This window comes from Myotis lucifugus, unplaced genomic scaffold (genome assembly GCF_000147115.1).
Source record: "Myotis lucifugus unplaced genomic scaffold, Myoluc2.0 scaffold_8, whole genome shotgun sequence".
Classification (NCBI taxonomy): Eukaryota; Metazoa; Chordata; class Mammalia; order Chiroptera; family Vespertilionidae; genus Myotis; species Myotis lucifugus.
The window spans coordinates 15348445-15374881 of NW_005871056.1; the positions used below are offsets into that span (position 1 = coordinate 15348445).

General features: G+C 47.8%; 2 protein-coding genes across 11 annotated transcripts; one reads left to right on the forward strand and one right to left on the reverse strand.

Annotated features, from left to right (window-relative positions):
* Positions 1 to 3655: 3655 nt before the first annotated feature.
* On the reverse strand, positions 3656 to 26088 carry OGG1 (8-oxoguanine DNA glycosylase). Of its 9 annotated transcripts, none has more exons than XM_006083870.3 (7): positions 24333 to 24673; positions 23757 to 24004; positions 23029 to 23208; positions 20916 to 21097; positions 19976 to 20126; positions 19789 to 19838; positions 19192 to 19525 (listed from the first exon to the last, which is right to left on the reverse strand). In XM_006083870.3, the coding sequence occupies exons 1-7, from the start codon at positions 24437 to 24439 to the stop codon at positions 19442 to 19444; spliced, it is 1002 nt and encodes a 333-aa protein (XP_006083932.1). In that variant the 5' UTR covers positions 24440 to 24673; the 3' UTR covers positions 19192 to 19441. The 9 variants fall into 9 exon arrangements, with proteins under 9 accessions (XP_014306847.1, XP_023605451.1, XP_023605454.1 ...); XM_014451359.2 differs by adding an exon at positions 24744 to 26088 and having other exon boundaries at positions 19407 to 19838; positions 24333 to 24440; XM_014451361.2 differs by lacking the exons at positions 19192 to 19525; positions 19789 to 19838 and adding an exon at positions 3656 to 3848.
* Positions 7836 to 19255, forward strand: CAMK1 (calcium/calmodulin dependent protein kinase I). 2 transcript variants are annotated; one of them, XM_006083873.2, is made up of 12 exons: positions 7836 to 7980; positions 10452 to 10566; positions 12266 to 12397; positions 14397 to 14471; positions 14581 to 14719; positions 15512 to 15638; positions 15733 to 15808; positions 16484 to 16596; positions 17187 to 17265; positions 17361 to 17448; positions 18745 to 18862; positions 18969 to 19255. In XM_006083873.2, exons 2-12 carry the CDS (start codon positions 10484 to 10486, stop codon positions 19049 to 19051), a joined length of 1113 nt encoding a protein of 370 aa, XP_006083935.1. In that variant the 5' UTR covers positions 7836 to 7980; positions 10452 to 10483; the 3' UTR covers positions 19052 to 19255. The 2 variants fall into 2 exon arrangements, with proteins under 2 accessions (XP_006083935.1, XP_014306843.1); XM_014451357.1 differs by lacking the exon at positions 7836 to 7980 and adding an exon at positions 8440 to 8478 and having other exon boundaries at positions 18969 to 19252.
* Positions 26089 to 26437: the final 349 nt, after the last annotated feature.

Here is a 26437-nt window from a genome sequence, read left to right on the forward strand (position 1 = left end):
AAACAGCAAGGCATAGAGATGTGAACAGCTGGCCTGCTTAGAGAGATGAAAACTTCAGTGTGGCTGGAGCCCTGGGTAGAGGGGGAGGGGAAGGATAAAAAATGAAGCTAGAAACCAGGTTGAGACCAGGCTGGAACAGGTTGTGAATGGCAGATTAAGAAGCATGGGCAGCGCCCTAACCGGTTTGGCTCAGTGGATAGAGTGTCGGCCTGTGGACTCAAGGGTCCCAGGTTGGATTCTGGTCAAGGGCATGTACCTTGGTTGTGGGCACATCCCCAGTAGGAGGTGTGCAGGAGGCAGCTGATTGATGTTTCTCTCTCATTGATGTTTCTAGTTCTCTATCCCTCTCCCTTCCTCTCTGTAAAAAATCAATAAAATATATTTTTTAAAAAAGAAGCATGGATATATATATATAGGAAGGGAGAGGGAGAGAGAAACATTGATGTGAGAGAGAAACATCCATGGGCTGCCTCTGGCATGCCCCCACTGGGAATTGAGCCTGAAACGCAACCTGGGCATGTGCCCTGACCAGGAATCAAACCAGTAACCTTTTGGTGCATGGGACAATGCTCAACCAACTGAGCCACACCGGCTAGGGCAAGAATCATTGGCTTTATTTTTGAGGTCAGTGTTTCTCAAAATGTGGTCACTGGACCAGTAGCATCAGCATCACCTGTGAACCTAGTAAACACAGATTCTCAGGTCTCATACCTAATGAATCAGAAATTCTGTGGCTCAGCCTTCTCTGTTTTTTGTATGCTTATTTTTTCTTTTCGTTTTTTCTTATTGGGGTGACACGGGTTAATAGGGTCACATAGGTTTCAGGTGTACATTTCTGTTACAAGATCTGCATCTTGCACTGTGTGCCCACCACTCAAAGTCATATCATCTTCTGTCACCATATATTAGGTCCCCTTTACCCCCCACCCTCCCACCCGCTTCTCTCTGGCAACCACCACACTGCTGTTTGTATCCACCAGTTTCAGTTTTATATCCCACATATGCATGAAATCATATGATTCTTAGCTTTTTCTGCCTGACTTATTTCACTTAGCGTAATATTCTCAGGGTCCATCCATGTTATTGCAAATGGCAGTATTTCGTATTTTCTTATGCCAGTCCTCTCTGTTTTCATATGTCCTCCATGTGATTCCTGATGCATATTAATGTTTGAGAATCACTTTTCTGGGTAGTAGGGAGCCAGGGGAGGTTTGTGAGCAGGGGAATGCCATAATAGCACTCTCAATCCGAAAGCACTTCTGATAGCAGCATGGAGGCTGGACTGACTAAAGGGATTGAAAGTGAAATTGGGGCAGACAGGAGTACAATTATGTGCAAAGAAATACACCTGAGACAGCGGATGTGGCAGAAACTGGTAGATGTCCTTCAAAATCTGATTTTTAGTTGGACATATGCCTCTGAAAAATTAAATATCCCAGCTTCCCTTGCACTTGGGTGTGATCATGTGACTAGGTTCTGACCAATAGGATGTAAGAAAAAGAGGTGTGTGTAACTATGAGATTATGTGCCCCAGGTGTGCCCTCCACGATCCCATTTGCCCCTGGCTGGCATGAAACATGGTGGGAAGCCATCTTGAAGTATGTGGTCAAAGACAAAACCCTAGAAACAGTGAAGCAACAAGAAGCCATGCCCGGCCAGCATGGCTCAGTGGTTGAGCACTGACCTATGAACCAGGAGGTCACAGTTTGATTCCGATGGCACAAGCCCGAGTTGCAGCTCAATCCCCAGTGTGGGGCATGTAGGAGGCAACCGATCAATGATTCTCTCATCATTGATGTTCTTTCTCTCTCACTCCCTTCCTCTCCAAAATCAATAAAAATATATTTTTAAGAAAGATAAGAAGCCAGGATCCCTCTTATCTTGTAGTCATCATCCCAGCCTGGAACTGCTTATGGCCTGATTGTTATCCACTTTCATTTTATTTAAGCCACAGTTATTTTGGGTGTCTGTTAGGGAAACCAAACCTATATTCTATCTGATACAGTGAGCATGTGGCAATGCCAAGCACACTTTTCAAACTATACCTACTTCCTTCCCTTCCTTTTTTCTTTCCCTTTCTTTTTTCTTCTTTTCTTCCACTCTCTCTCCCTCTCTCAAAGGAAGTTGAGAAAGCTTAAAATTAAGAATGTGTACAATAAATTTCATAAAATACCAATATGAAGTTAAGCCCATTGGGATTACTAAACATCAGGTTTAGCTCTAAGCTTCCTGGAAACCAAGCCAAAATGGAAATAGGATAAATCAGCCTCAGAATGTTTGATATCAAAGGAAAGGGCATCTCCCAGTTTTCCTGGCAAAAATTCCAATAATTTCTTGTGCTGGAGAAATTTCTCAACTGAAGTCATATATTGATAATATTCTCCATAAATTTGACAGCAAATAGAAATTGAGTTTCATGTGTGACTTCTTCTCACAACCTTTGGTGAAAACTCAGAGCATGTTGTTAAAACACAACTCTGGGAGAATGATTCTGCAAGGGACCAAGCTAGGATGGTTCTAAGCCCTTTCTGTGAATTCTCTCATTTGGTCCTCTCAACAACCCTATGTAAGAACAGGTAATACTATTACCCTTATTTTACAGATGAGGAAACTAGGATACAGGAAGGGGAAGGGACAGATCAGATAACTGGTGGTGAACCAGTTTTGTAAGCCAAGTCTTAGACTCTAGAAGCCCTATTCTTACTGTCCCTCTCTGGGCCTGCCAGCACTACCACATACAAAATTAAAGGTACAGTGGAACCTCATTTCTGAACAATTCGCTTTTCAGCCTGAAAACCTTTTCATGCTGATACCTGCATGATCAATCACATTTCTCTCAGGTGACAAACAAATGAGAGAATGCCCAAATATGAGTCAGCTTACTACTGTTAAAATCTCAGGATATTGTGCTATGAACATTTTCATGTTTTTCTGCTTTTGTTGCTGCTTATAATTATTGTTAAATTTTCATTTTTTACTGTACATTTCCTTTCCTTTTTGTTAAATTTTCATTTACATTTCATGTCCTTTTTGTTTTTAAAGTGTTTATAGATTAGACAGTACAATATACATGTACTGTATATAAGAAAGTTTAAAACAGGGAATCATTTGGGGGTCTGGAATGGATTAATCCAATTTACATTATTTCTTTTTTTTTTAGGGGGAGGAGAGGGGGAGGAGATCCCAATTTACATTATTTCTAATGGGAAAAAACAATTCGGTTTTCGAACAGCCTTCCGGAATGAATTAAGTTTGAGAAACAAGGTTCCACTGTACTATGGGTTGAGAATCAGAGAAAAACACAAGAATCATTGCTCTAAAATATGCCTGTATTAGCCAAGAGAGATCAGGGAGATCTGGTAAATATTGGAAGGATCTCTGAGTCTCTCAAGATGGGCTGCTCCTGACAGGGTAAGAAGTAGGAGTGGACACCTTGAAGGCAGAAGGAAAACTCCAAATTTGGAGCTTGACTACAACATGGGGGGCTTCAAAAATGGGAGAAGAAATAATATTACAAGCAGTTATCCTGGGATAGCTGATGTATAGAAAAGGAGAAGAGAATTCCTCTGACCCATTTCTTACTGAGCATCTACTATGCACCAGGAATGTCCTGGGAACACAAGTGACAGCAAAGGAACTAGCCTACTAGGTGAAAGGCACTTTCCAAGTTGTTTAATTTTCAAAATAGTGCTACAAAGTAGATATGTTTATCAGTATGATTTTGCCATGTGAAGAAACAGGCTCAGAACAGTGAAATGATTTACCCAAGATCCCACAGCAGGTATGGGGTGGAAGTGGAGTTTGAAACCAGGTCTGTTTGACTTCACATGTCTTTTAATGCGCCATCACTGTTTCAATAGAAGGAGAAAAAAGATGTGAGATGACATTCAAATCCATTCCATTTCTTTGTTGTTGTTTAAATATAATTTAAATAATTGAACACCAAATTGGTACACACCCCAAAAATATTTCTTTAAACATCTTGACGCAGATAGCTTTGTTCTAATTCAGAATTATTTTCTTGAAATTGATTCCCAGAAGAGGAATTCCTGGCTCAAAAAGGCCTGGACATTATTTAAGCCTTTAATGTATATTGCCAAATTGCTTTTTTGTTCCTTTTTATTTAATTTATTGAGGTGATACTGGTTAACACAATTACACAGGTTTCAGATGCACAATTCTACAACACACCATCTGTACACTATATTGTGTGTTCACCCCACCCCCGCCAAGTCAAGTCTCCATCCATCATCATTTATCCCCGGATACCCTCTTCCACCTTCTTCCTCCCCCTCTGCAATCACCACACTGTTGTCCGTGTCCATAAGTTTTTTCTCAATTTCTCCACCCTCCCCAACCAGCTCCCCCCAACCCCCCCCCATTAAATTTGCTTTATAAAATATTTTTAACAACTCATTTTCCCACTAGAAATGTAGAAGTATCCATTGCTCACAATAAAACCAGGCTTTAGTGTTACCAGTTTTTTGTGGTTTTTTTTTTTTAGTGTTACCAGTTTTGTTTTGTTTTTTAAATATATTTTATTGATTTTTTCACAGAGAGGAAGGAAGAGGGATAGAGAGCTAGAAACATCGATGAGAGAGAAACATACCCATTGTCTATAAAACATTTCCCAGTCTGAAATTTGCCTTTTACTGTTGGCTATGATTTGGGAGTAGGGTATGGGTTTTTTGGTTTGTTTCCAGCAACAGAAATTTAAAAAATGTTTTATCTTTTAAAAATATATACATACATTTGTATTGATTTCAGAGATGAAGGGAGGGAGGGAGGGAGAGAGAGAGAGAATGAATCATTAATCGGGTGCCTCCTACACACTCTGCAACCAGGGCATGTGCCCTGACTGGGATTCAAACTGTGACCTCTTGGTTCATAGGTCAACGCTCAACCACTGAACCACGCCAACCGGGCAAAAGAATATTTTAATGTTTTATAAACCTGTCCATCTTTCCCCTGTGATTTCTTCCATTTTCACTCCTCCAATGGCTTATTTTCTGTCAGGTTCAAGAATTAAGGGAGATAAATTCTTTGTCATCTTTTTAACAACAAAGGAGAGAAGAGGATTATTTCCTTTTTCCTTTCATAAATTTGACTTGCCTTGAGTCACTTTTTGTTTTAGTATCTTGAAATATGCTCGTTCTGAGGGTGGGGTCTGTAGGAAGTAATGTGTATGTGTATTTGCATCCCCAAAAGTACGAAATAATATGTACCACAAAATATTAACACTGGTTATTTCTGATTGATGTGAACAGAGCTGGGATGAATTTGTTATTCACACCTGCCCAGCACCCCTATTTCCTTTGGGCAAGATACCCCTCTTCATTCCTTGTGACTCTGGTGTGGCTGCCATGATAATACATTTGCCCAATATAGTATCTCACTCACTGGCAAGTTTTTGGGGCCAAGAGGTAGGCATGTCACTCCAGCAGAACCCATCAGAGTCCTCCCCTGAGTATACAGCTCTCCTTCTGCTGGGTTCAGTTAGAAAGCTGGGGCTGCCCCACACCATGTTTCCTGCCAGGTAGAGATCACTCTGCAGAAGAAAGGAAAACTGTGCAAAGAGACACTGAGACAAGGAGAGATGAGAGAAAGCAAATTCTATGACTACCATGTCTCCAGTTCCAGACTCTAAGACCTTAAAGCCTGGTGTTTTTCCTTCCATCTTGTCAGCTATTGTGAGCCATAGGGTCCTCTTTGATGAAACTGGCTTAGGTTGGGATTGTTACTTGGCAAGTGAAGGAATCTGATCAGTAGCAAAAATAGTCTTGTGTATGTTTTTAGTAGTTTATGTAATTTTCTTGAATGATCATATATTACTTGTATAGTATAAATATTTTTTTAAAAGAAAAAAAGACTGCCCTGGCTGGTGTGGCTCAGTTGGTTGAAGCATCGTACTGTACACCAAAAGGCAGTGGGTTCAATTCCCAGTCAGAGCACATACTCAGGTTGTGGGTTTGATCCCAGTTGGGGTGTGTATGGGAGGTAGCCAATCAATGTTTCTCTCTCACATTGTTAGCTCTCTCTCTAAAGTCAATTTTTAAATCTTTTTTTAAAAAGACAGAATGTCTTTGCTAGAAAAAGGAAAGCATAAGTGCCCTCAGATATGCTTAAAAGTAGACAAAATGTATAATAGAGCATAATAAGTATACAAGTCCTCAGAAGGTTAGAGGCCACCTTATCACCTTGGGAATGTTAAAGAGAAAACAGGAATTTGTGGTGAGACAACCTTAGCTCAGTGTGTATTTGGGGTGGGCATAGGGAGGGGAGATGAGGAGCTCAGTCCTGGGCATGGACTAGACCAGTGGTCGGGAAACTGCGGCTCGCGAGCCACATGCGGCTCTTTGGCCCCTTGAGTGTGGCCACGAAGTTTCAATTGCACTGTATGTGCGCGCCCGCACGTGGTATTTTGTGGAAGAGTCACACTCAAGGGGCTGCAGTTTGCCGACCACTGGACTAGACAGTCGGAGATACTGAGATTTGAGGGAGGGAAATTGCCCCTTAGCCTCTTGACCCTGGACAAAGCAGGTCCCTTCTCTGAGCTTCAGTTTACAGTTAAATATAGCTCTCATATTTTGAAACCCTACAGGCACTTCACATCCATTATCTTAGAATTCTCAGGAAAATTGAACAGTAATCAATATTCCCATATTCCAGATGAAGAAACTGAGGCTCAGAGAGGTAAAGTGAGACTCAGATTAGTCAATCTCTAAAGCCTTTTTAGAAATCTTAGCCATCTTTCTCTGTACATTGGGCATAATAGATTGACCACCCTCTGACACAGTCCTGAGAATAAAGAAGGAAAGCCAGTTGAAACTGAGTTGGGGTAAGCATTTTCTCCCCATCTCCAGCTGGACAATGCAGGAATTCAGGAACGGGGAGAGGCACTGGCACGTGATTAAGGTGAGTGGGGATCCAAAGCAATGTGCCTTCCCTGGCTGGTCACAGTCCAGCTCTACCCCCGCTTCCTGTGAGTTGCTCCCCCTTCCTCCCTCCGCACCAAATTTCTTCCCAAGGAAGGCCTTGCGCAAGAGGACCTCGGTCAGGTCCCTTGGCCGCCTGCCTGCCGCCCAGGAGCGGTTTCGTGCCCCCCTCCCCTCCAACCATCAGCCCCTGGCGCCTGCCCAGTCACGTGGCACTTTGGTTCTCTTTGGCTAGCCTCCTTCTGGATCCCGATTTAACTCCCTCTCCTCCCCCTTTCCTCCCTAGCCCCAGTCCCTCTGGGCACCACACCCAGGTGTAGGGAATTGGGGCATCAGCTCTGCCTCACTGAGGGACCTCGTGCTTTGTTTTTTCCATTTATAAATTGGGGTTCCACCCAACACTGTCTCGATTCTCTTCATTGCCTAATCTTTCCCTATTGCCCCACCCCCGCACCCTCAGTCAGTCTCCTGAGCCTTTGTGAGGGGCCTAATTCCCTTCTGGGCACCAGTGGAGGGGCGGGTTGGTAGAGAGGGGAGAGAAAACGGAGCCACTGAGTCCTAAGGGAGCTCCCAGACTGGTCTGAAACTCTATGAGGCGACAGGGTGAAACTGGCCAGCCTCTGGCATTAGATCTGGGTTTGAATTCGGCTTCGCCTCTGACCACCTGCTGATTTTGAACCCTTCATCTCTTTGGGCCTCCGTTGACCCCTCTGTGAAATGGGGGTCCTACCGGAGACGAAGGGCGGGCAGAGTCCAGCAGAGGATCTGCCTTGTATTAGGGATCCCCTCGGCTCCCCCCTCCCCGTGCCCCTTCCCCAGCCCCGGAGCTGAGTCTCGCTTCTTAGTCCCCTGTCCCTCCGCCGCAGGCTCCTCCTCCACTGACATCAGAGCCGCAGGCGGGCGGAGGGAGCCAGCTGAGCCCAAGCCGAGTCCCAGCGAGAGAACCGGCGGGCGGGCCAGGCGCTCAGCGACTGCGGACCTTGGCGGGAGCTCAGCGCCAGCCACCTTGGGCCTCGCAGCCAGCCCCGAGGCGGGGCATCTGCAGGTACTGGAGGGGAGGGCAGCGGGGGCGTCCCGCCTTCAACCCTGGGCGCCTAGGAGGGGCGGCCGAACCCTGCAGCCGCTGGATGCCCTCCCCCAAGGAGGAGAGGGGGTGTCGAGGCTGGCTGGACTCTCGATGGGCAGGGCTGGGTGGGCCTTTTCCCCACTACCTTTGCCCTAGGACCAGCAGGTACCAGGAGGGCCGGTGGGGAACTGAATGGATAATAGAGGAAGGTGGGGCGGAGTGTGTGTGTGTGTGAGTGTGTGTGTGTGTGTGAGTGTGTGATCAAGGAGCTAGGCTTGAATTTGTAAGGGACTGGGTATTTGGAGGTAGAGATGTGAGGGGCTGTGTTGGGGTGTGCTAATGTCTTAGCACAGGCATGTGGATCAGATGCAGAGTTGCAGTGTGTTGGTGTGTGTCCTTATGGGTGGGAATGTCTGGTAATCAGTGTTTCTGTTGCAGATATGTGTCCAGGTGTTGTGCATGCTGGTATCTCAAAAGGTAGTAAAAGTGGAGGGTGGGGTATATGATTGTGTGCTGAGGACGTTTGAAGGTAAGTGTGTAAGTTGTTGGGGTTCGGTTTCTAGTATTGGAGCTTAGAGTGTATTGGAACTGGAGAGTGAAGGATATGAGTGAATCTGGGATGTCGGGTATACAGGTGATGGGTGAGTGTGTTGTTTTCTTGGGTATCATCTGGTCTGGGTACATACAGATGTGTGTCAAGGTGTGAGAGGGATCTGTGGGAGGGATGTTTAGGCGTGAGGATGTCTGGGGGATCATGTGTTTGGATATATGTGCTGATGTCTGGGTGTGCATATATTATCAGGTGTCGGTATCTGGGTATGGAGTGTGCTGGATCTGTGGGCAGGTGTTTGGGTTTAGAGATGTGGGTGGGGCTTGCTGTGGTGTGTCTGGGTACAAGGACATGTTTGAAATGGTGAGGGTTGTATGTGCTAGCCTCCAGGTATGTTTTAAAACTTTGCCTCTAATAAATAAATAAATAAATAAATAATAAAACTCTGCCTCTAGAGCAGCAGCTCTCAACCTGTGGGTCACGACCCCTTTGGGGGTCGAACAACCCTTTCACAGGGGTCGTTTAAGACCATCGGAAAACACATATATAATTACATATTGTTTTTGTGATTAATCACTATGCTTTAATTATGTTCAATTTGTAACAATGAAAATACATCCTGCATATCATATATTTACATTACGATTCATAACAGTAGCAAAATTACAGTTATGAAGTAGCAACGAAAATAATTTTATGGTTGGGGGTCACCACAACATGAGGAACTGTATTAAAGGGTCGCGGCATTAGGAAGGTTGAGAACCACTGCTCTAGAGCTTACCATCAAGTCTCATTTTCTGAAGATGTGGCTGGCCAGGCCCTCCTGGGAAGGAGGTCCCATCAAAGGAGTGGGATCTCATACCAGAGACTGTAGTCAGGGCACCTTCCCCACATTCTCCGGCAAAGAGAAGGAAAGTGCCTTCCCTGAGGTTACAGCATGCTAGACTGTTTCAGCTTCTTCCTTTGTGGGCCTGGGATAGGACTGAGAGGTTATGTTGGCTGAATGGGCCCAGTCTGGCTGCATATTGGAAGGACCAGCTGAGGTCAGGCCTTCCTATCCAGGAAGGACCCCTCTAAGGCCTTTGCCCTCAGCAAACTTAGTTGGGCCCCAGCAGGGGTTCATTTGGGAAAGTGGACCTCTGTCTCCACATTCACCATCTGATAAATGGAGAAATAACTCCCATCCTCTCCTGCAGACAGGGTCTCAGCAGAATAAGGTATAGGCTGGATCAGGGTCAGGTGAAGTCAGGAGGGGACAGGCTGGGTGAGACCATTTCTCGAGCTGCTAAGACCCAGATAGGGAGTCAGGTGGGAAGGGGGAAATAGGAATCCTGGCGAGTTCCAGCTGTGGCTGCTGTTGCCATGGTAACTATGCAGAAGGAGCTATTTAAAACTGTGGCTGAGATATTGCTGAAAGCCCTGGCTGCCGGAAGCCTGATTTCCGAGAGGCTGAGTGGGGAGAAGGAGGAGGGAGAGGAGACACCCCAGCAATTCCAAGGGTGGGGCTGGGACATTGCTGGTTCTGGGGACAGGGGGTTCCTCCCGGGTTTTGTGCCGCTACAAGCTGTTCTGAGGCCTCTGCTGTCCTTTGGGAGGCCGGGGTCTCGTGGGGTGTTTGGATTTGGAGAGGGAGGAACTGGGAGGTGAGCTGAATAAATGAATGAATGAGTGAATGACTTTGTTGAATAAAGAATTTTGCTACCACCATGAAGGATTTTCGTCTAGGCATAAGGGTTTTCTAAATGAATAAATGACTGGTGAATGAATGAATGTTTGTTAAATGATTTTGTCATATAAATGAATCAAAGAATGAATAGATGCAGCCTGAAGGACAGAATGGGGCTCCCAGTACATAGAAGCCTGGCCTTATTGAGTCTTTTCCCTCCATTCCCCTTTCTAGGAGCCCTGGCTGTGGCCGGGGGGCAGTGGGCCATGCCGGGGGCAGTGGAAGGCCCCAACTGGAAGCAGGCGGAGAACATTAGGGACATTTACGACTTCCGTGATGTTCTGGGAACGTGAGTCTCAGGGCAGGAGAGAATGGGGGCTGTCCCTGAGCTGAGAGGTGGGGTTGGGAAGGTCTTCACTTTTGGCCTGGTTGGCTGGGAAGGCTGAGTCCAGGGTGGTGCTTCCTCTGGTCAGTTGATCACTACTTCCTGTTTCCTACAGCCCAGCCCTATGGCAGCCTTGCCATGGCTGATACTGGCTTTTCATTTCTGGCCGGCAGTGGATAGAACAGGAGCTTCTCTTCCCATAGCTCTGGGTTCCCATGGAGAGAAGGAAGTAGGGGAGAATGAAGGAGCCAGTTTATTCAACTTGCTGCCAAGGGCTGGGAGTTCTGGCCTATGTCTGGCAACTACAGCTGGGCATGGCTCTGTTCTCCGTGCTGGGAGTCCAGAAATAACTCAAACCTGGTCTCTGCCCTCAAGTTGTTCTCAAACATGTGAGGGAGACAGACACATGGGAAATGCCAACAGGGTGCATGCTGGGCTCCAATTAAAGAAGAGAATGAGGACTCTGTAGAGCCCAGAGAGAGCAGTGGCTTCTGCCTGGGGAAATACTTTCTGGAGAAGAGGGCATTAGAGCTGGGTATTGAAAGATAGGTAGGAGTGTACTTGTCCGAGAAAGAGAAAGACATTCCAAGCAGAAGGAATAGCAAGCAAAGGCTCGGAGGCATGTTTTGTGTGGAAAGGAGTAGAGTCCGGTGGAGCTTATCATCAGAGACTGGGAAAGAGTGGAAAAAGCTGGAGAAGAGAAGGGAACAGGTCATACATGGCTTTGAAAGCCAAACTATGGAGGCTGGACTTTATCCCACAGGCCACAGGAAGACATTTAAGACTTTTTGACAGATTTGCAATTCAAGATGGTCACTCTGACCACAGTATGGAGAGTTAGTTGGAGAGGAACAGGGCTGGAAACCACCAATGAGACTATCACAGTCACTAGTTACCTGATGATTGAGATTTCACCATGGGAGATGCTTTTATTTGACTTATGACCTATTATCCAAAACGTTGTAGAAAAAATACTCTAGTAAACCCTCCTAATCAGTGAACTCCAGTGCAACTGAGTTTGTTTCTTTCTAGGAGCCTGTTGTAAAGTATTGCTTCTCAAACTTCAGTGAACATACAAATCACTAAGCATCTTATTAAAATGCAGATTCTGATTTAGTAGGTCTGGGGTGGGAGCAGAATTTCTGCATTTATAAACAGTTTCCAGGTAATGGTATTTTAAGGTTCTAAAGGGTGTTAAATTAGCCATGACTCACATTGGCTTTAGCAGAAAAAGGAGTCAATCATGCACATAATAAAAAAGCCCAGGCATGGCTGGATCAAGGGGCTCACATTATGTTATCAGGAAATTGTCTTGGACTATTTCTCAGCTCTGATTTCCTTTGTGCTGGCTTCATTCTCAAGCAGGTTCTCCCCGAGTGGTGAGAAGATGACTACCATTATTCCCAGGCTTATATTCTACCAGCTTAGCAGGAAAGAGTACCACATTCTCAAAGTGCCAATAACCTGGCTTGCATCACATGACCCAATTACCGTGGCCAGGGCACAGACTACTCGGATTGGCACTAGAGGACAGATGAGTGATGGGGAGTCTCATCCCACCTCCTTGGTCCAGAGGTGGTCACAAAACCCATAGAAAATGGAGGAAAGACTGGAGGGAAACTGGGGTTCCAGGTTCCTGTCTCATGAATACCTTTCCCTGCAGTGGGGCCTTCTCAGAGGTAATACTGGCAGAAGACAAAAGGACTCAGAAGCTGGTGGCCATCAAATGCATCACCAAGAAGGCTCTGGAGGGCAAGGAGGGCAGCATGGAAAATGAGATTGCTGTGCTGCACAAGTGCGTGAGCCATAGCCTGTCCCTGCCCAGATTGACCCTTTCCATCTCCATCTAACTCCTGCTTTGGGCAAATTACTCATTTATAAAATGGGGTAATGATCTCCACTTGTCAAGGTTGTGGACAGCATAAGTGGTCCTTTATTTCAAGTGCCTGGCACAATAGCTAACATGATGGATGAGATTGAGATGTCCTTGCTTATTTACAGAGGTTTAATCTGTTCAATCAGGTCTAAAGGTCAACTCTATGCAGGGCTTGAACCCACGTATCTCAACTGGTGTTATCGCTAGACCTACCCCAAGTTCTCCAACATAAAAAGCCATTATTCAACAAGGTCAAATATGCCTGTGTGCTGACCTTCTGACTAAGTCAACAACACCTGGTCTATGAATTGCTCATGCTGATATGAAACTTGCTGCCTCACTAGAAAACTTAAAAGAATCTTCACTTCCAGTTTCTTCCCTGAGCTTTCCAACCACCCTGTGCAGGGACAAAATGATCATTTCTACTATTGGTGGTAGGGGTGAGGGAACAGGCCCAGAGAAGGCAAAGAACTTGTCGAAGGTCACACAGCAAGTCTTCCATCAAGCTCAATCACCATCACTGGTATATTTTTAAAGCATTTACTATGTGCCAGGCACTATGCCAAGCATCTTATTTACATTACCTGCATTATCTCGTGATCCTCACCCTAAGTCTTTGAAGGAAGTACTATCATTGGCTTCATATTATAGACTAGAGACCCCAGTGCACGAATTCATGCACAGGTGGGGTCCCTTGGCCTGGCCTGCGATCGGGGCCAATCAGGGCCTTCTCATCCAGTTAAGCATCTGCCCCCTGGTGGTCAGTGCGCATCATAACGACCAGTTGTTCAGTCGTAATGGTCACTTAGGCTTTTATATCTATAACTAGAGGCCTGGTGCATGAAATTTGTGCACGGGTGGGGTCCCTAGGATCAGGGGCCAGACAGGGTTGGGAGAGGAGGCGACAGTCGCCAGGCCGGGTGCGGAAGGAATGGATGCTGGACACCGACACCACCTTTGGTGCCCTGCCACCACACAGTTCCCCCCTCCTCCTTCCCTCACCGCCACACCACCACCAGGGCCTGCTGGCTGTGGGGAGGGACAGGGGGAGGGACCATGGGAGGTTGGCTGTGCGCCGCCACTCACCCCCAGTTCCTCGTCCCAGCCTGGGGCCTGACCAGGGGGAGGGACCACAGGAGGTTGGCCAGCCAAGGGGGAGGGACCATGGGAGGTTAGCCGGCCAAGGGAGGTTGGCTATGGGAGTGTACTGACCACCAGGGGACAGCTCCTGCATTAAGCGTCTTCCCCCTGGTGGTCAGTGTGCATCATAGCGACCAGTCATTCCAGTTGTTCGGTCATAAGGATCGCTTAGGCTTCTATATGTATAGATAATAAAAGCGTAATATACAAATCGACCAAACAGCGGAACGACCACCCAGATGACCTTTCAGACAAAGCCGGGGCTGCGAGGGCTGAGGCAGCCAGGACTGCGAAGGCCTACTCTTGCACGAATTTCGTGCTTCGGGTCTCTAGTATATAGATAAGAAACTGAAGCTCAGAGAGGTTACACTCAATTCAGTGAATGTTCCTGAGCACTTAATCTGCACCAGGTGCAGGAGGTACAGTGGTGAGCAAGATAAAGCCCCTGGTGTCGTGTAAACTGACAGACTTACCAACACAGAAAAATTTTTTAAATCGTGTGTTGATCAGCACTGTCAGGTGAAAAGACTTGTCCCCAAATAGCATGTAGTAGAGGCAGGTTTGGACCCAAGTCTGTCCAATGCCAGAGTCTAGTGTTTATCTCTATGCTCTCCTGCCTTCTAATACATTATAACCCATTGTGGTAAATCAGCTTTTCCCTTTGGGATCCAGATCCTCGGTTTATCCTACCCAGATTTCAGGAGGTGGTCCTTCAAGGTGAAGGTGGGAAGGTGGCTGAGCTGTCCTCAGCTCTGACCCATCTCATTTCTCTATTCAGGATCAAGCACCCCAACATTGTTGCCCTGGATGACATCTATGAGAGTGGGGGCCACCTCTATCTCATCATGCAGCTGTGAGTGGCCTCGACTCTAACCCTTCATCACACCTCTCTCTGCTGCCCCCTTCCTAGCCTCCCTGCTTCTCCTGCTCTCTTGGCCAGACTACCCTGTTCCCTGCTGCAGGGTGTCAGGAGGGGAGCTGTTTGACCGCATTGTGGAAAAAGGCTTTTACACAGAGCGGGACGCCAGCCGTCTTATATTCCAAGTGCTGGATGCTGTCAAATATCTGCACGACCTGGGCATTGTACACCGGGACCTCAAGGTGAGGTGTGAGGGTATGATGAGCTGGGGCACCCAGGAGTGGGGACTCTGCACACTCACTGTGAGACCTTGGGTAACTCTCACCCCTTTCCTGAACCTTGGCTTCCCATCTGCAAAATGGACCTTGTAAGCCCTAAACTGCCTCCTCCCATTCCAGTTCAGACACTCAAATGGACACAAAGGTGAACTCTACTGTCATTTTATCCAAATAATGGCTTGTGTCTTTTTCTTATAATAAAATTCCCACTTGCTCTTTGTAGAAAACTTGGATGGGAGAGCAAAACACAATGAAAAAAATCTAGAAACCCCCGAAATCCTAATTCTCAGAGATTATGAGGTTCACATTGGGTAGTACATCTCATTCCAGTCTAGAAGGCCAGATCTAGTTTGAATCCTGGCCCTGTTACTCCCTAACTGTAGGTTCTCAGGAAAGGCACTTTTCCTCTCAAGGCATCCGTTTCCTCATCTGTAAGGTGGGATTATTCAGACTGGCCTGATAGCGATGTGGTAAGGATGCAATGAAATCAAGCATTAGCACAAGATCTGGCAAACAGTAGGTGCTCAAATATTATTTCTTTAGGGCTTCACAGTAAATACCTGAGGTTTACAGGAAAATTCCCTCCCACATCTTCATGGTTCTTTTCCTTTCTAGAACGTTTAACCTCCTTGAGTTTCTTGTGCCTCCAACTAAGATAGTAGCTGTGAAGCCATAGGGGCTTTGGGGGGCCCATTGTTTCGCAGGGGGTGCTTGGCCATCTCTGACTGCCCCTTCCCCTCCCTCCTGTCCTCTAAGCCAGAGAATCTGCTGTACTACAACCTGGATGAAGACTCCAAGATCATGATCTCTGACTTTGGCCTCTCCAAGATGGAGGACCCTGGCAGTGTACTCTCCACGGCCTGCGGGACTCCGGGATACGTGGGTGCGGAGGGCCCTGGGCTGGGACCATGGGCAGGGGAGGAACCAGGAGCTGCAGGGCAGAGATTTGTCACCACCATGTCCTCTTCCCTCCATAGCCCCTGAGGTCCTGGCCCAGAAACCCTACAGCAAGGCAGTGGATTGCTGGTCCATTGGAGTAATTGCCTATATCCTGTGAGTGGGGTCTTGGCCATGGGGGTATATGGCTCCAGAGTTCTCTTCTCCCCTACTTTGCTCTCTTCCTCTCCTCTGCAATTTCTTCCTTCCTGACCTCCACATTTTTGTCTACCAATTAATGACTAATATTACTTCATTCAATAGATACTATGTTTCAGACATTGCACCAAGCACTGGGTGTTTAGCAGAGAACAAAACAGGCAAAGTGCCTGCCCTCAGGGAGCAGACACTCTAGTAGGGCAGAGAGACAAGTAAATAAACAAGTAAACAACAAGTAGCTAAATCCATAAAATGTCAGGTGGTAAAAAGTGCTATGAAGAAAAATGAAGCAGGGTAGGGAGAGGCGATGGATGCCATTTTAGATGAAAAGGTCAGGGAAGGCCTCTCTGAGGTGACATTTGAGTGGCATCCTGAATGAAGTGAGTGAGCCAGACACGAATAGCAAGTGTAAAGGCCCCGAGGAAGGAAAGATGGTGGCATGTTAAGGAATAGAAAGTAGAACTGGACGGGGTGAACAAGGCAGAGACGGGTAGACTCCCTCAGCCCCCTTTGTAAAAGGGGGAACTCCTTCCTGTGGGTCTTGCCTAACCCCTGGGACTGCCCCGAAGCTCCATCCAGGAGCCAGTGGGTACACTGAAAATGGAAAATGAGGATGAGTTTCTCCCTGCCCAGGCTCTGCGGTTACCCCCCCTTCTATGACGAGAATGATGCCAAACTCTTTGAACAGATTTTGAAGGCCGAGTACGAGTTTGACTCTCCTTACTGGGACGACATCTCTGACTCTGGTATTTGGGGCTTTGCCTTCTTCCCCTGGGCCCTGCCTCTGGTGCCTTCCTCATCTGCTTTGGGGTCTCCTCACTGCCTTCCTTAAGTCAGATGGGCCCCAGACTAAGAGCTGTCTTTGAGACAACCTCCCCAGGCTCTTCCCTCTGCCTGGCCCTGATCTGAGAAACCTGTAGGTATTCATTCATTCAGTCTTCAAACATAGTATTTTTGAAAATATCCCCCGCCCCCCCTCCACTGACATCCTAATGCCTAAAACACCACATAAATGTTTTCATCTGTTCTTTTGTGCCTCCTAGTAGGAGGCAAACCTGTGAAACCATTATCAATCATTTGCACATCAGTGTGAATACACTGAGTAGAATCTTCTAAGAACAAGTTTTTCTTAAGGGAAAAAGGAGAGAGCTGGAATGCTGGGGTGTGTGGAGGGCTTAGAGAAAGAGAACAGGTGGGGTGAGACGGTGCATGAACAAATCTGGCCACTCATCTTGCTTGGATACCAGGCCAGACCTGAGGGGGTGGGTTCTGTTTTGGTGGTGTCCACAGGCACTACCATGCTCTTTCTGTCTTTACTTTTGTCTTGGGGGTTCAGCCAAAGATTTCATCAGGCACTTGATGGAGAAGGATCCAGAGAAGAGGTTCACCTGTGAGCAGGCCTTGCAGCACCCATGGTGAGAGCTTCCATGAGCTGTGAACTGGGGTAGGGCCTGGGGCCCCAGGCCTGCCTCTGCCTTCACAGATAATCCTCCACACCCCCTTACCCTAGGATTGCAGGAGATACGGCTCTAGATAAGAATATTCACCAGTCAGTGAGTGAGCAGATCAAGAAGAACTTTGCCAAGAGCAAGTGGAAGGTGAGCCCACATTCCTAGTCCTGGGTCCCAGCCTCCCCAGGATTCCTCCCCACCCGCAACCATGCCTCAGCTTGCACAACACCTAGCACCAAGTCAGGTACACAGTAACTGCTCAGGATGCTTACCAAAGAACCTTTCATTCATTCAATGTTCCCTGCACCTACTCTATTCCAGTGAGGGTCCCTGACCTCCAAGTCTAGAGGGAGAACAGTATATAATTCTTAAGGGGACATCTAATCCAACCTACAGGGTCCTGGAAGGGCATAAAGGTGGAGATGGCCTTATAGACCTACAGCTGAGTAGGAATTAGCCAGGCATAGTAGAATAATGTCTAAGGCAGAGGGAACCAATGTACAAAGGGCCAAGAACAAGAGAAAGTGCAGACATTCAAGGAAGTGCCAGTGCTAAGCGTGGCTGTACTGGAAGGGCTTTGGGGGCAGTGAGGGCTTCTGGGATGTGGGGCCCAGGCTGGAGATGCAGGCCCAGGCTGCTTAGGGTCTCGAATGCCACAGTGGAACACTGACTTGATCCTAACGATGCTGAGGAGCCCTAGAAGGATTTTCAGCAGGAATTTGCCCTTTAGAAAGGGCTCTCAGGATGCAGAGAGAGGCACAGAGTGAAGGCTTGGAGACCCCTTAGGAGGATGTGGCAGAGAGGCAGGCCGGAGACAGTGAGGGCTGGACCTGAGCAGAGGCAACAGGAACAGAGAACAGTGATTGGTCCAGGAGTCAATTAGGAGGTGGGATTGACAAGAAGTGATGGTAGAATGGATATTGATGTGAGAGACGTCAGGGCTGGCCTGATACTTGTCTTAGGGGATTACTTTGGTTTTGGACATGGTGAATTTGAAGGTTTTATGGAGACATCTCAGGGGATATGTTAAATAACGATATATACACACCTGGGAAAGTTACTTAACCTCTCTGTGCCTCAGTTTCCGCCTTTGACAATGGTGACACTAGTAGTGCTCACCTCAAAGATTTCCGTGAAGATTAAATGAATTACTATGTAAAGTGTTTAGAACAATGCCTGAAATATGCTATATTGTGTTTGCTATTATGTAAATATAAAGTTACATATCTGTTTATATACTTTTTATATATGTGTGTATATGTATGTGTAAATACGTAATATGGCTGAATATAATTTAATAAAGGCTTGCAGATATTTCAGGTGGTTTTAGGGGATCAATCAATAACACCTGAAAATAACAGAACCACTGCAAGAATCCCACTGCCAGACCTGCCCCATGATCTCCCACTCTCTCAAAAGTCCCTTCTCCCCCTCTTCCCACAGCAAGCCTTCAATGCCACGGCTGTGGTGCGGCACATGAGGAAGCTACAGCTGGGCACCAGCCAGGAGGGGCAGGGACCGACGGCGAGCCACGGGGAGCTGCTGACACCAGCAGCTGGGGGTGAGGACCAGGACTCTGTGGAAGGGTATGGGTGGTCCATGAAGAGGCACCCAGGCTGGAGTGGAGGGTCTGCTTCTACAGCCAAGTATGTTCTCTCCCCATGTAGGGCCAGTGGCTGGCTGCTGCTGTCGAGACTGCTGTGTGGAGCCGGGCCCGGAAATGTCCCCCAGGCTGTCCCCCCAACTCTAGGTCTCTGGATCCAGGGTCAGGATCCCCTGTGTGTGAGAGATTGGGGGCAGACTGCTCCCCTTCTCTCCTTGAACTGGGGTTACCCTGTTCCACCCAACCCCACCCCACCCCACCCCTTTTCCTACCACTCCCCCACTGCATTTTCCATACAAATGTTTCTATTTTATTGTTCCTTCTTGTAATAAAGGGAAGAGGATAAAACCAAAGGTAGCTTTGTCTCCCCAGATAACGCCCCCACCTCACACTGTTATGCAAACTGCTTGGTTTGAGGGTGTCTGGCCCCTGAGGTAGTTGCATGGAGCCCCCTTCCCCACATGAGTCTGGATGGAGGAGAGTATGGGGAATGGAGGGAAAAGGTACTGGGAGAATCCCTTTGTCCTGTGCCCCCACCTAGACTTCGGGCCCTGTGGATCTCTTTCTGCGCTTTGCTGGTGGCTCTTGGTGGTGTTGGCGTAGGTCAGCACTGAACAGCACCTAGGGGCAGGGGGAAGAGTCTATGTGGGGACAGGGTACACTGGGTTTAGGCTGGTAGGCTGGTGGTAGTGTGGGGAGAAATGGAATTACTGGGGAGCAGGTCCAGGGCAACACAAATCCACTAGAGTCAGGACTGGGGATGGAGGGTAGAGAATCCTTTAGGGTCACCTAGGGCAGAGGCCGTAGAAGAGTCCCTGGGCCAGGGCTTGGGGAGAAGTCCTATGGGGTCTAGGCTGGAAGAGAGGAAGCCTAGGTATACTCACTGCTTGGGCCCAGCCAGCATAAGGTCCCCACAAGTTCCGGAAAAAGTTTCCTAAATCAGAGATAATGAGGCAAAACAAATTGGCCCTTCCCACTCCCCATCCACAGTGGTGGGGTATTAGGGAGAGAGGTGAGAAGTTTCTACCACCTCAGCCTACTGCCAGCCCTGGCATCTCCCTCTCTCCTTACCTAGTTCCTTGTTGGCCTGGGGGCTTGGACCCTTGCCTTGGGTTGTTGTGGGGTGCCAACTGTAGTCACGTTGGGCAATCTGCCACACGTGGACATCCACGGGCACGGCCTGGGGCTTGTCTAGGGCCATCAAGCAGATGCAGTCAGCCACCTTTGACAGAAAAAGAGGAGGAATGGCAGGATTCAGGCAGCATCCTGCTTCTAGCCCCAAAGCCAGCTATACTTCCTCCTCCACTCTGAGGTTATTATTATTCTATATTCTCAATCATTATATACCAACTATTAATAATTTTAAATACAGATGTGATGAGAGTGCTACTGCATGAATATCAATGTAGGCAAAGTTCTCATAACCTGGAAAGAAGCTGGTACTATATTCATTTTGCAGATAACTGAGGTTCTGCAAGGTAAAGTGACTTGGCTCAAGTTACATGGCTAGGAAGAAGCAGAACAAGACTTAATGTTAGAGTGAAGTTCAGAGTCCATTAAAAAAAAGTTCTTTAAACAAAACTGCAGAGAAGTTTACAGAAGAACACAATAAATGTCGGATTCACAATCCTCTTGTTGAAATTAAAGAAAAAATTTCATAAGTACAAATAATTCATAAGAAGAATAAAAGTAGAAATACCTTCCTATGTGTCTTCCCAAAGGCAACCACTATTAAGTTTCCTGTGATTCCTTCAGGAAATTACTGTGTATATATATAGCAGTGTATATGTCCACCTGAACAAATGGCCTTTCTACAAATGCATTCAGAGGGTAATGTCCTTTATACTCTTTTTGCATTTTCTCTAATAAAATATCTGCTTGTATCGTTTCTCCTTCCTGCTCTGCCTCCAGAAGCTGAGCCTGCACCCAGCTCTCAGGCCTGCCTTGTCTCCTGCTCTGTTACTCTCTACATGAGTGGTCTGAGGGTAGACCACTCACCTTGAGGCCTCACCTTGGTGCCCACTCCAGGCAGGGTGCAGAGGGCCTTGTGGGCCTCTTCGTAGGGGGCCTTACGCAGCTGCTGCAGCCAGGGCAACCCCCCCTGTTCTTCAAGGATGGCTCGGGCACTGGCATTCACATAGCGGGCACGGTACCCAAGGCCCAGCTTCCTGAGCTTAGCCTCCACCTCTGGCCCTGTAGGAGGGTGGGGAAAGGAGCAGGGTCAGGCATCCTCAAATCCTTTTATGTCCTCAGGCTAGTGTGAGCCCTCCACCGCACAGGAATGCTTTCCTAAGCACCCCTCTCCCACCTCACCACCCTCTGGGAGACCCTGGGATACTTGCATGTGCAAAGGACAGGGTTAAGGTCTGGGTTCTACCCCTGTACAAATGTTTTCTGAACACCTATTATGTGTCGGACACTGGAGCAGGGACTCAGAAGGGCTTGCTGCCCTGGAGGAACTCCCCAACTGAGTTTCTTAACCTTTCCAAAGGGCTGTTCACACCCATGATCTAAAATAATAGTCATAATAATAGCAAGAGCTTCTATGATCAAGTGCTGGTTATCAAATACGGACAAAGTGCTTTGGATACATTATCACACTCATTTTTCTCAAGGACCCTGATAATAGTACTGTATTTTTTCCTATTTTTTTAAAAAAATATTGAATTCAGAGAGGAAGGGAGAGGGAGAGAGAGATAGAAACATCAATGATAAGAGAGAATCATTGATCGGCTGCCTCCTGCATGACCCCTACTGGGGATCGAGCCCACAACCTGAGCATGTGCCCTGACCAGGAATCAAACCCTGACCTCCTGATTCATAGGTCAACACCCAACCACTGAGCAACACTGGCTGGGCTGTTTTTCCTATTTCACAGATGTTTTTCCTATTTCAAAACGATGACTTAAAAAAGGTTAAGTAACTTGAAGAAAGGACACGGTGGAGATGGGATCTGCACCTGGATCTGAAACACCAACTCCTGTGCTCTAAACCTGCTTCATGATTGCTTTATTCCCTCTCACCCTTCTAGATAGGAACTATTATCCCCATCCTACAAACAAGTTAAGAGAAGCGTGAAGAGGTGAATGAATTTCTTGAGTTCTTATGAATACTAAGCTGGAAGCTAAGGTACAAGACTGGGTTTCTAAGCACCAAAAACATTCTTTTTTTTTTTCCAGGCAGGCTGTCTCCTTACTATACATTCCCCAAGCACTTCCCCTAACTTGGTCCTCACTTCTGCCAATAGAGATACTTATCTCTGTAAAACTTGCCTCACAGGGCTGCTGTAAAGAATGTGTGTTCCTGAATACAAAATTGTTGGATTCACTGTAACTTGTTTCCTGATCCCATTTCTTTTACAGCTCACTTCTACCTCTGTGACTTTCTAAATAAACTTTCTCTTAAAAAAATAAAATAAAAAGCATATGCATTTAACCCCAACCTTTGAATTTTCTGTGTATTTCCCATAGGCCAAACAATGTACTAGGTGCAGTATGTGTATTCTTTTACTCAACTCTTGTGACAACTCTGATAAGTTATTATCACATTCCACAGATGAGGAAACAGAGGAGAGGCTAAATAAGTGCCAGAGTTGGGATTCAGACTAAGGCACTCTCTTTCCAGAACATGTGTGTAGAGGTTTCTCTCTATGGAGCACGCTGGTGCCTTTCCTCACCCACTTCTGCCAAGGTGCATTTTCCTTGCCTCTCTCTTTCTCCTAAGCTCCAAGGGTCCTTCTTTTGCCTCTGTAACTTGTTTCCTGATCCCATTTCTTTTACAGCTCACTTCTACCTCTGTGACTTTCTAAATAAACTTTCTCTTAAAAAAATAAAATAAAAAGCATATGCATTTAACCCCAACCTATTACACACTGCATATGGATGTTTTTCTGATGAGGCATTGAAACCATGGGGCAAAAAACAGAGTAGTGAGGTGCTGACATTTCAGGGACAGATAGGGAGGGTGAGGTATGTCTGGGGCTGATCGGACCAGGCAGGGTGATTCTGGATGAGGACAGTCTTTGGGAAGGCAAGAAGCTTTGAGATGGGAGATGGGACCAGGGGAGAACTGAACAGACTCTGAAAGCTGTTAGTGAGCATTGCGGCAGGCACCCACCTACTCACCAGCCAGGGCCTGCAGGCTGGGGAAGCCATGGTAGGTGACATCATCGAGCTGGATGAGCCGAGGTCCGAAGGCTTGGCAGAGCCGCTCCACCATGCCAGTGATGCGAGCAATGTTGTTGTTGGAGGAACAGATGAAGGAGAAAAGGCACTCGATGGGATCCTGTTGTAGGAGTCGAACACCTGAAGATCGGAAAGGCAGGGGGTAAGAGAAGCACCTGTTGTCAGGAGTGGCCTCCTCTCACCCTCAGATCCTAGGCATGTAGGCTCCCAGGGGAATGAGGGACAAAGTTGTTAGAGAAAGCAACATCATTCCTCATAGCATCTTTCGAGGTCTGGGTCATCATCCCATTCCACAAATAAGCCACAATGTAAGCACTATGAGGGTGGGGATTTGTGTCCACTTTGTTCACTGCTATATCCCCAGTCACATAGCAGATGCTCTGTAATATTTACAGAATGAATGATGTCCCCTGCCCTAGGTCACACAGCCAGAATTTGGCTCAATATCCTTGTCACTCCATGATGGTGATCAGCAGGACAATCATAACAGTAATAATAATTACTAGGTGTCAGGCACTATTCTAAACACTTTACATGTATTAGCTCATTTAATCCTCATAAAATCCTATGAGGTAGATATAATCCCCACTTTACAGATGGTGAAACTGAGTAACCTAACCAAACTACAATGACCCCAACCCAAACCCTGTCCCAGGCTCTGTACTCACCTTGGAATTTCTGAGCTACTTTTTGGAAGTGGGGGTCCTTGGAACTCCAATGGCGATACAATTGAGCCAGGCTGACATCCAGCTGGAAGTACTGGCGCAGGGCCTTTAGCTCTCCTGGTGTGGGCCTGCCAGCCTGGCCCTTTTCCCCTCGGTACACAGTGCAGTAGAGCTGCTCCTCGGTCTGGGTCAGTGTCCATACCTGGTCTGCCAGCACGCCACTCCAGTGCGCAGGGTTTTGCTCCTTCCACCTGAGACCCCAGGCACAGGGCCCTAGCACGCAGTTTCCCTTCTTGCAACCTTTGGGGCCCTCCCATCCTACAACCTTTCCATACATAAAACTGATTTGTCATTTGTAAAGTAAAAGTGCTTTATTTTACATCAGTTATATCATGTGATCCTCACAACACTGCACAGGCTTATTATGTCCAACTATTTTCCCACCCTTACAATCATCACCGGCTATTAAAAAAAAAAAAAAAGGTAACAGGCTCTCCACCCCTGCCTTAATTTCCTCTTTCATACATTGAGGTTTCTTCCATCACACCCAACTTTGCACTTCAGGCTAAGGTCACTCACCGGAAGGATTGTCCAGAAGCTAGAACCAAGTCCAGGCGCAGCTCAGAGCGTGGACAGGGGATGGAGGCCCAGAGGGCCGGGACGGAGGACAGAGTGCGATGCCCCATGCTAACCAGGCAAAAGGGAGCGGGCTAATATTTCTGTATCAGGCTCCGCCCACTCAGAACCAGCTCTACTCTCTACCAGCAGACCACGCCCACGAAGAGACCACGAACCAAAGGCCTCCCTCACCGAAGGCCTCGTCCAACTGCACGAAATCCTCGCCTCTCAATGTTTGTATAAGGTCCGCCCAGTTTCCTTCTACCACTCCTCGAAGGCCACGCCCCTTACCACCCGCCAAAGTCCCGCCCCCTCCACTCTGTCCCACCTTCTGCCCTAAACCTCCCGCCCCCCATGCCCCAGCGCGCTCACCACTGTACCCCGAAGCGGCCGTAGTTTGGGACGCGCGCGCAAGCGCACTCTTCCGGCCTTTCCTGAGAAGCCTCACCGGAAGTAGGGCGCAAGTCCGTTTTAGAGGTAGCCAATCCGCGGGGAAATACGAGGCACCAATGAGAACGGGCGTGGCGGCGCTGGGCGGGCCTTCCCGAGGCCTCTCAGCGGTTAGCGCGCGCTGGGCTCGGCGCTGGCCCTTTCCTCCGCATTAGGCGGGCCATCGTGTCCCCAGCGGCCGGGGCCCTCAGGCCCCCGGTCCTCACTGGCTGATGTCGTCAGGCTTGCCGGCCCGCACAACCAAATCCTATCCCCCGCCATCTTCAGAGCCTTTCTCCACCGCGCCTCTCTAGTCTGCTTTTCGCTTACCTAGGTCCTCCTCCGATGAGCTCCTCTTCACTGAGAATCGGACCCGGACCAGGACCCGAACACAGCGCCAGCCCACCGAGCCCTGTGGGGAGTCTCCACAGCGCCTGTCTCCCGAGGAAATGTCTCCGCGCCCGCCGGTGTTAGGCCTCCTCACAGACTTCACTCCGAGGCCTGACTCCAGATCGGCCTCCTGTCCCTGCCTCCGCTGCTCTCTCGTCGGGAGGACTTTCCTTCCGTCCTCCCCATCTCACACTGCCGCGTCCAATGCGGCTTGTGTCGGGGCTTCTCAGGGGCTGGGAAAGGCGACTCAAAGTTCAAGCGCCAGCGTGTGGCCGTGGGGCAGCCTGTCTGCCTAGCCCGGTTGTCGGGGCCGGCTGGCTGGCTGAGCCCAGGAAAGATGTAATTTCTTCCCTTCTGGAGAAAGTCACAAAAAACTAGACCTGTGCTTTTATCCGGCAACTTTTTTTTTTCCTTCTAGCATAGTGATTTTTGGTTATTGATGATTAGACCGCAGATTCCTGAAGGGCGAGATTTACCGCTGATTTCTTTGTGCCCCACCCCCATTACCTCGCAGGGAGTACCAACAACTTGGTGTCATCAGACACGCTGTTGTCGCACATCCACTCAGTAGCTCCAAAACCCTCCGCAACTGCTTCCTGTGACTGTCTCATCCATTGGCACACTAGCCCACAGGTGCCTAGCACTTGGAAGACATTCCTTCAAAAAATGTCTGAATCAGAAAAGGAGCCAGGGTTGGGAATGGATGAAGAACAGCAAGTCTATAGTCCCGCTCTGTCCCCAGTTAAGAAGGGGAAAGTCACAACTCTAGTGACTCTGAAACACTTGGACAATCCTACCGTTGAAGAACTTTAAACATCCGAAGTTCATGAAAGAACGCGCAGCTGACTCTTCCTTTAGCAGCTCCACGTGCTGGTTAAATTGCAGACAACAGACCCGAGTTCAGATGCTAGTGGGACAGCGTCATTCCCACTGGGAGGCGGATGCCCGTTCACCTTACCACCTGCACAGGCTCAGGCCACTAGGCAGTATGGCTTCTCCTGGCCTGTTTATGCAGGGTGCTAACCTTGGCCCACCGCCCTGCACTACACTGCTGTGAGGTCTCTGGAGCTTTCTGGCAACTTCCTAGTGAGAACTTAGGCAAGTTACTTAATTTTTCAAAATCTATGTCTTTGTGGAAATAACCACCCTATTATTAACCATTCCTATAGTTAATGCAAGGATTACATGAAACTGTATCTAAAGGAGCTAGCACGGGTACTGACACTCAGTAAGTGCATGAGAAATGA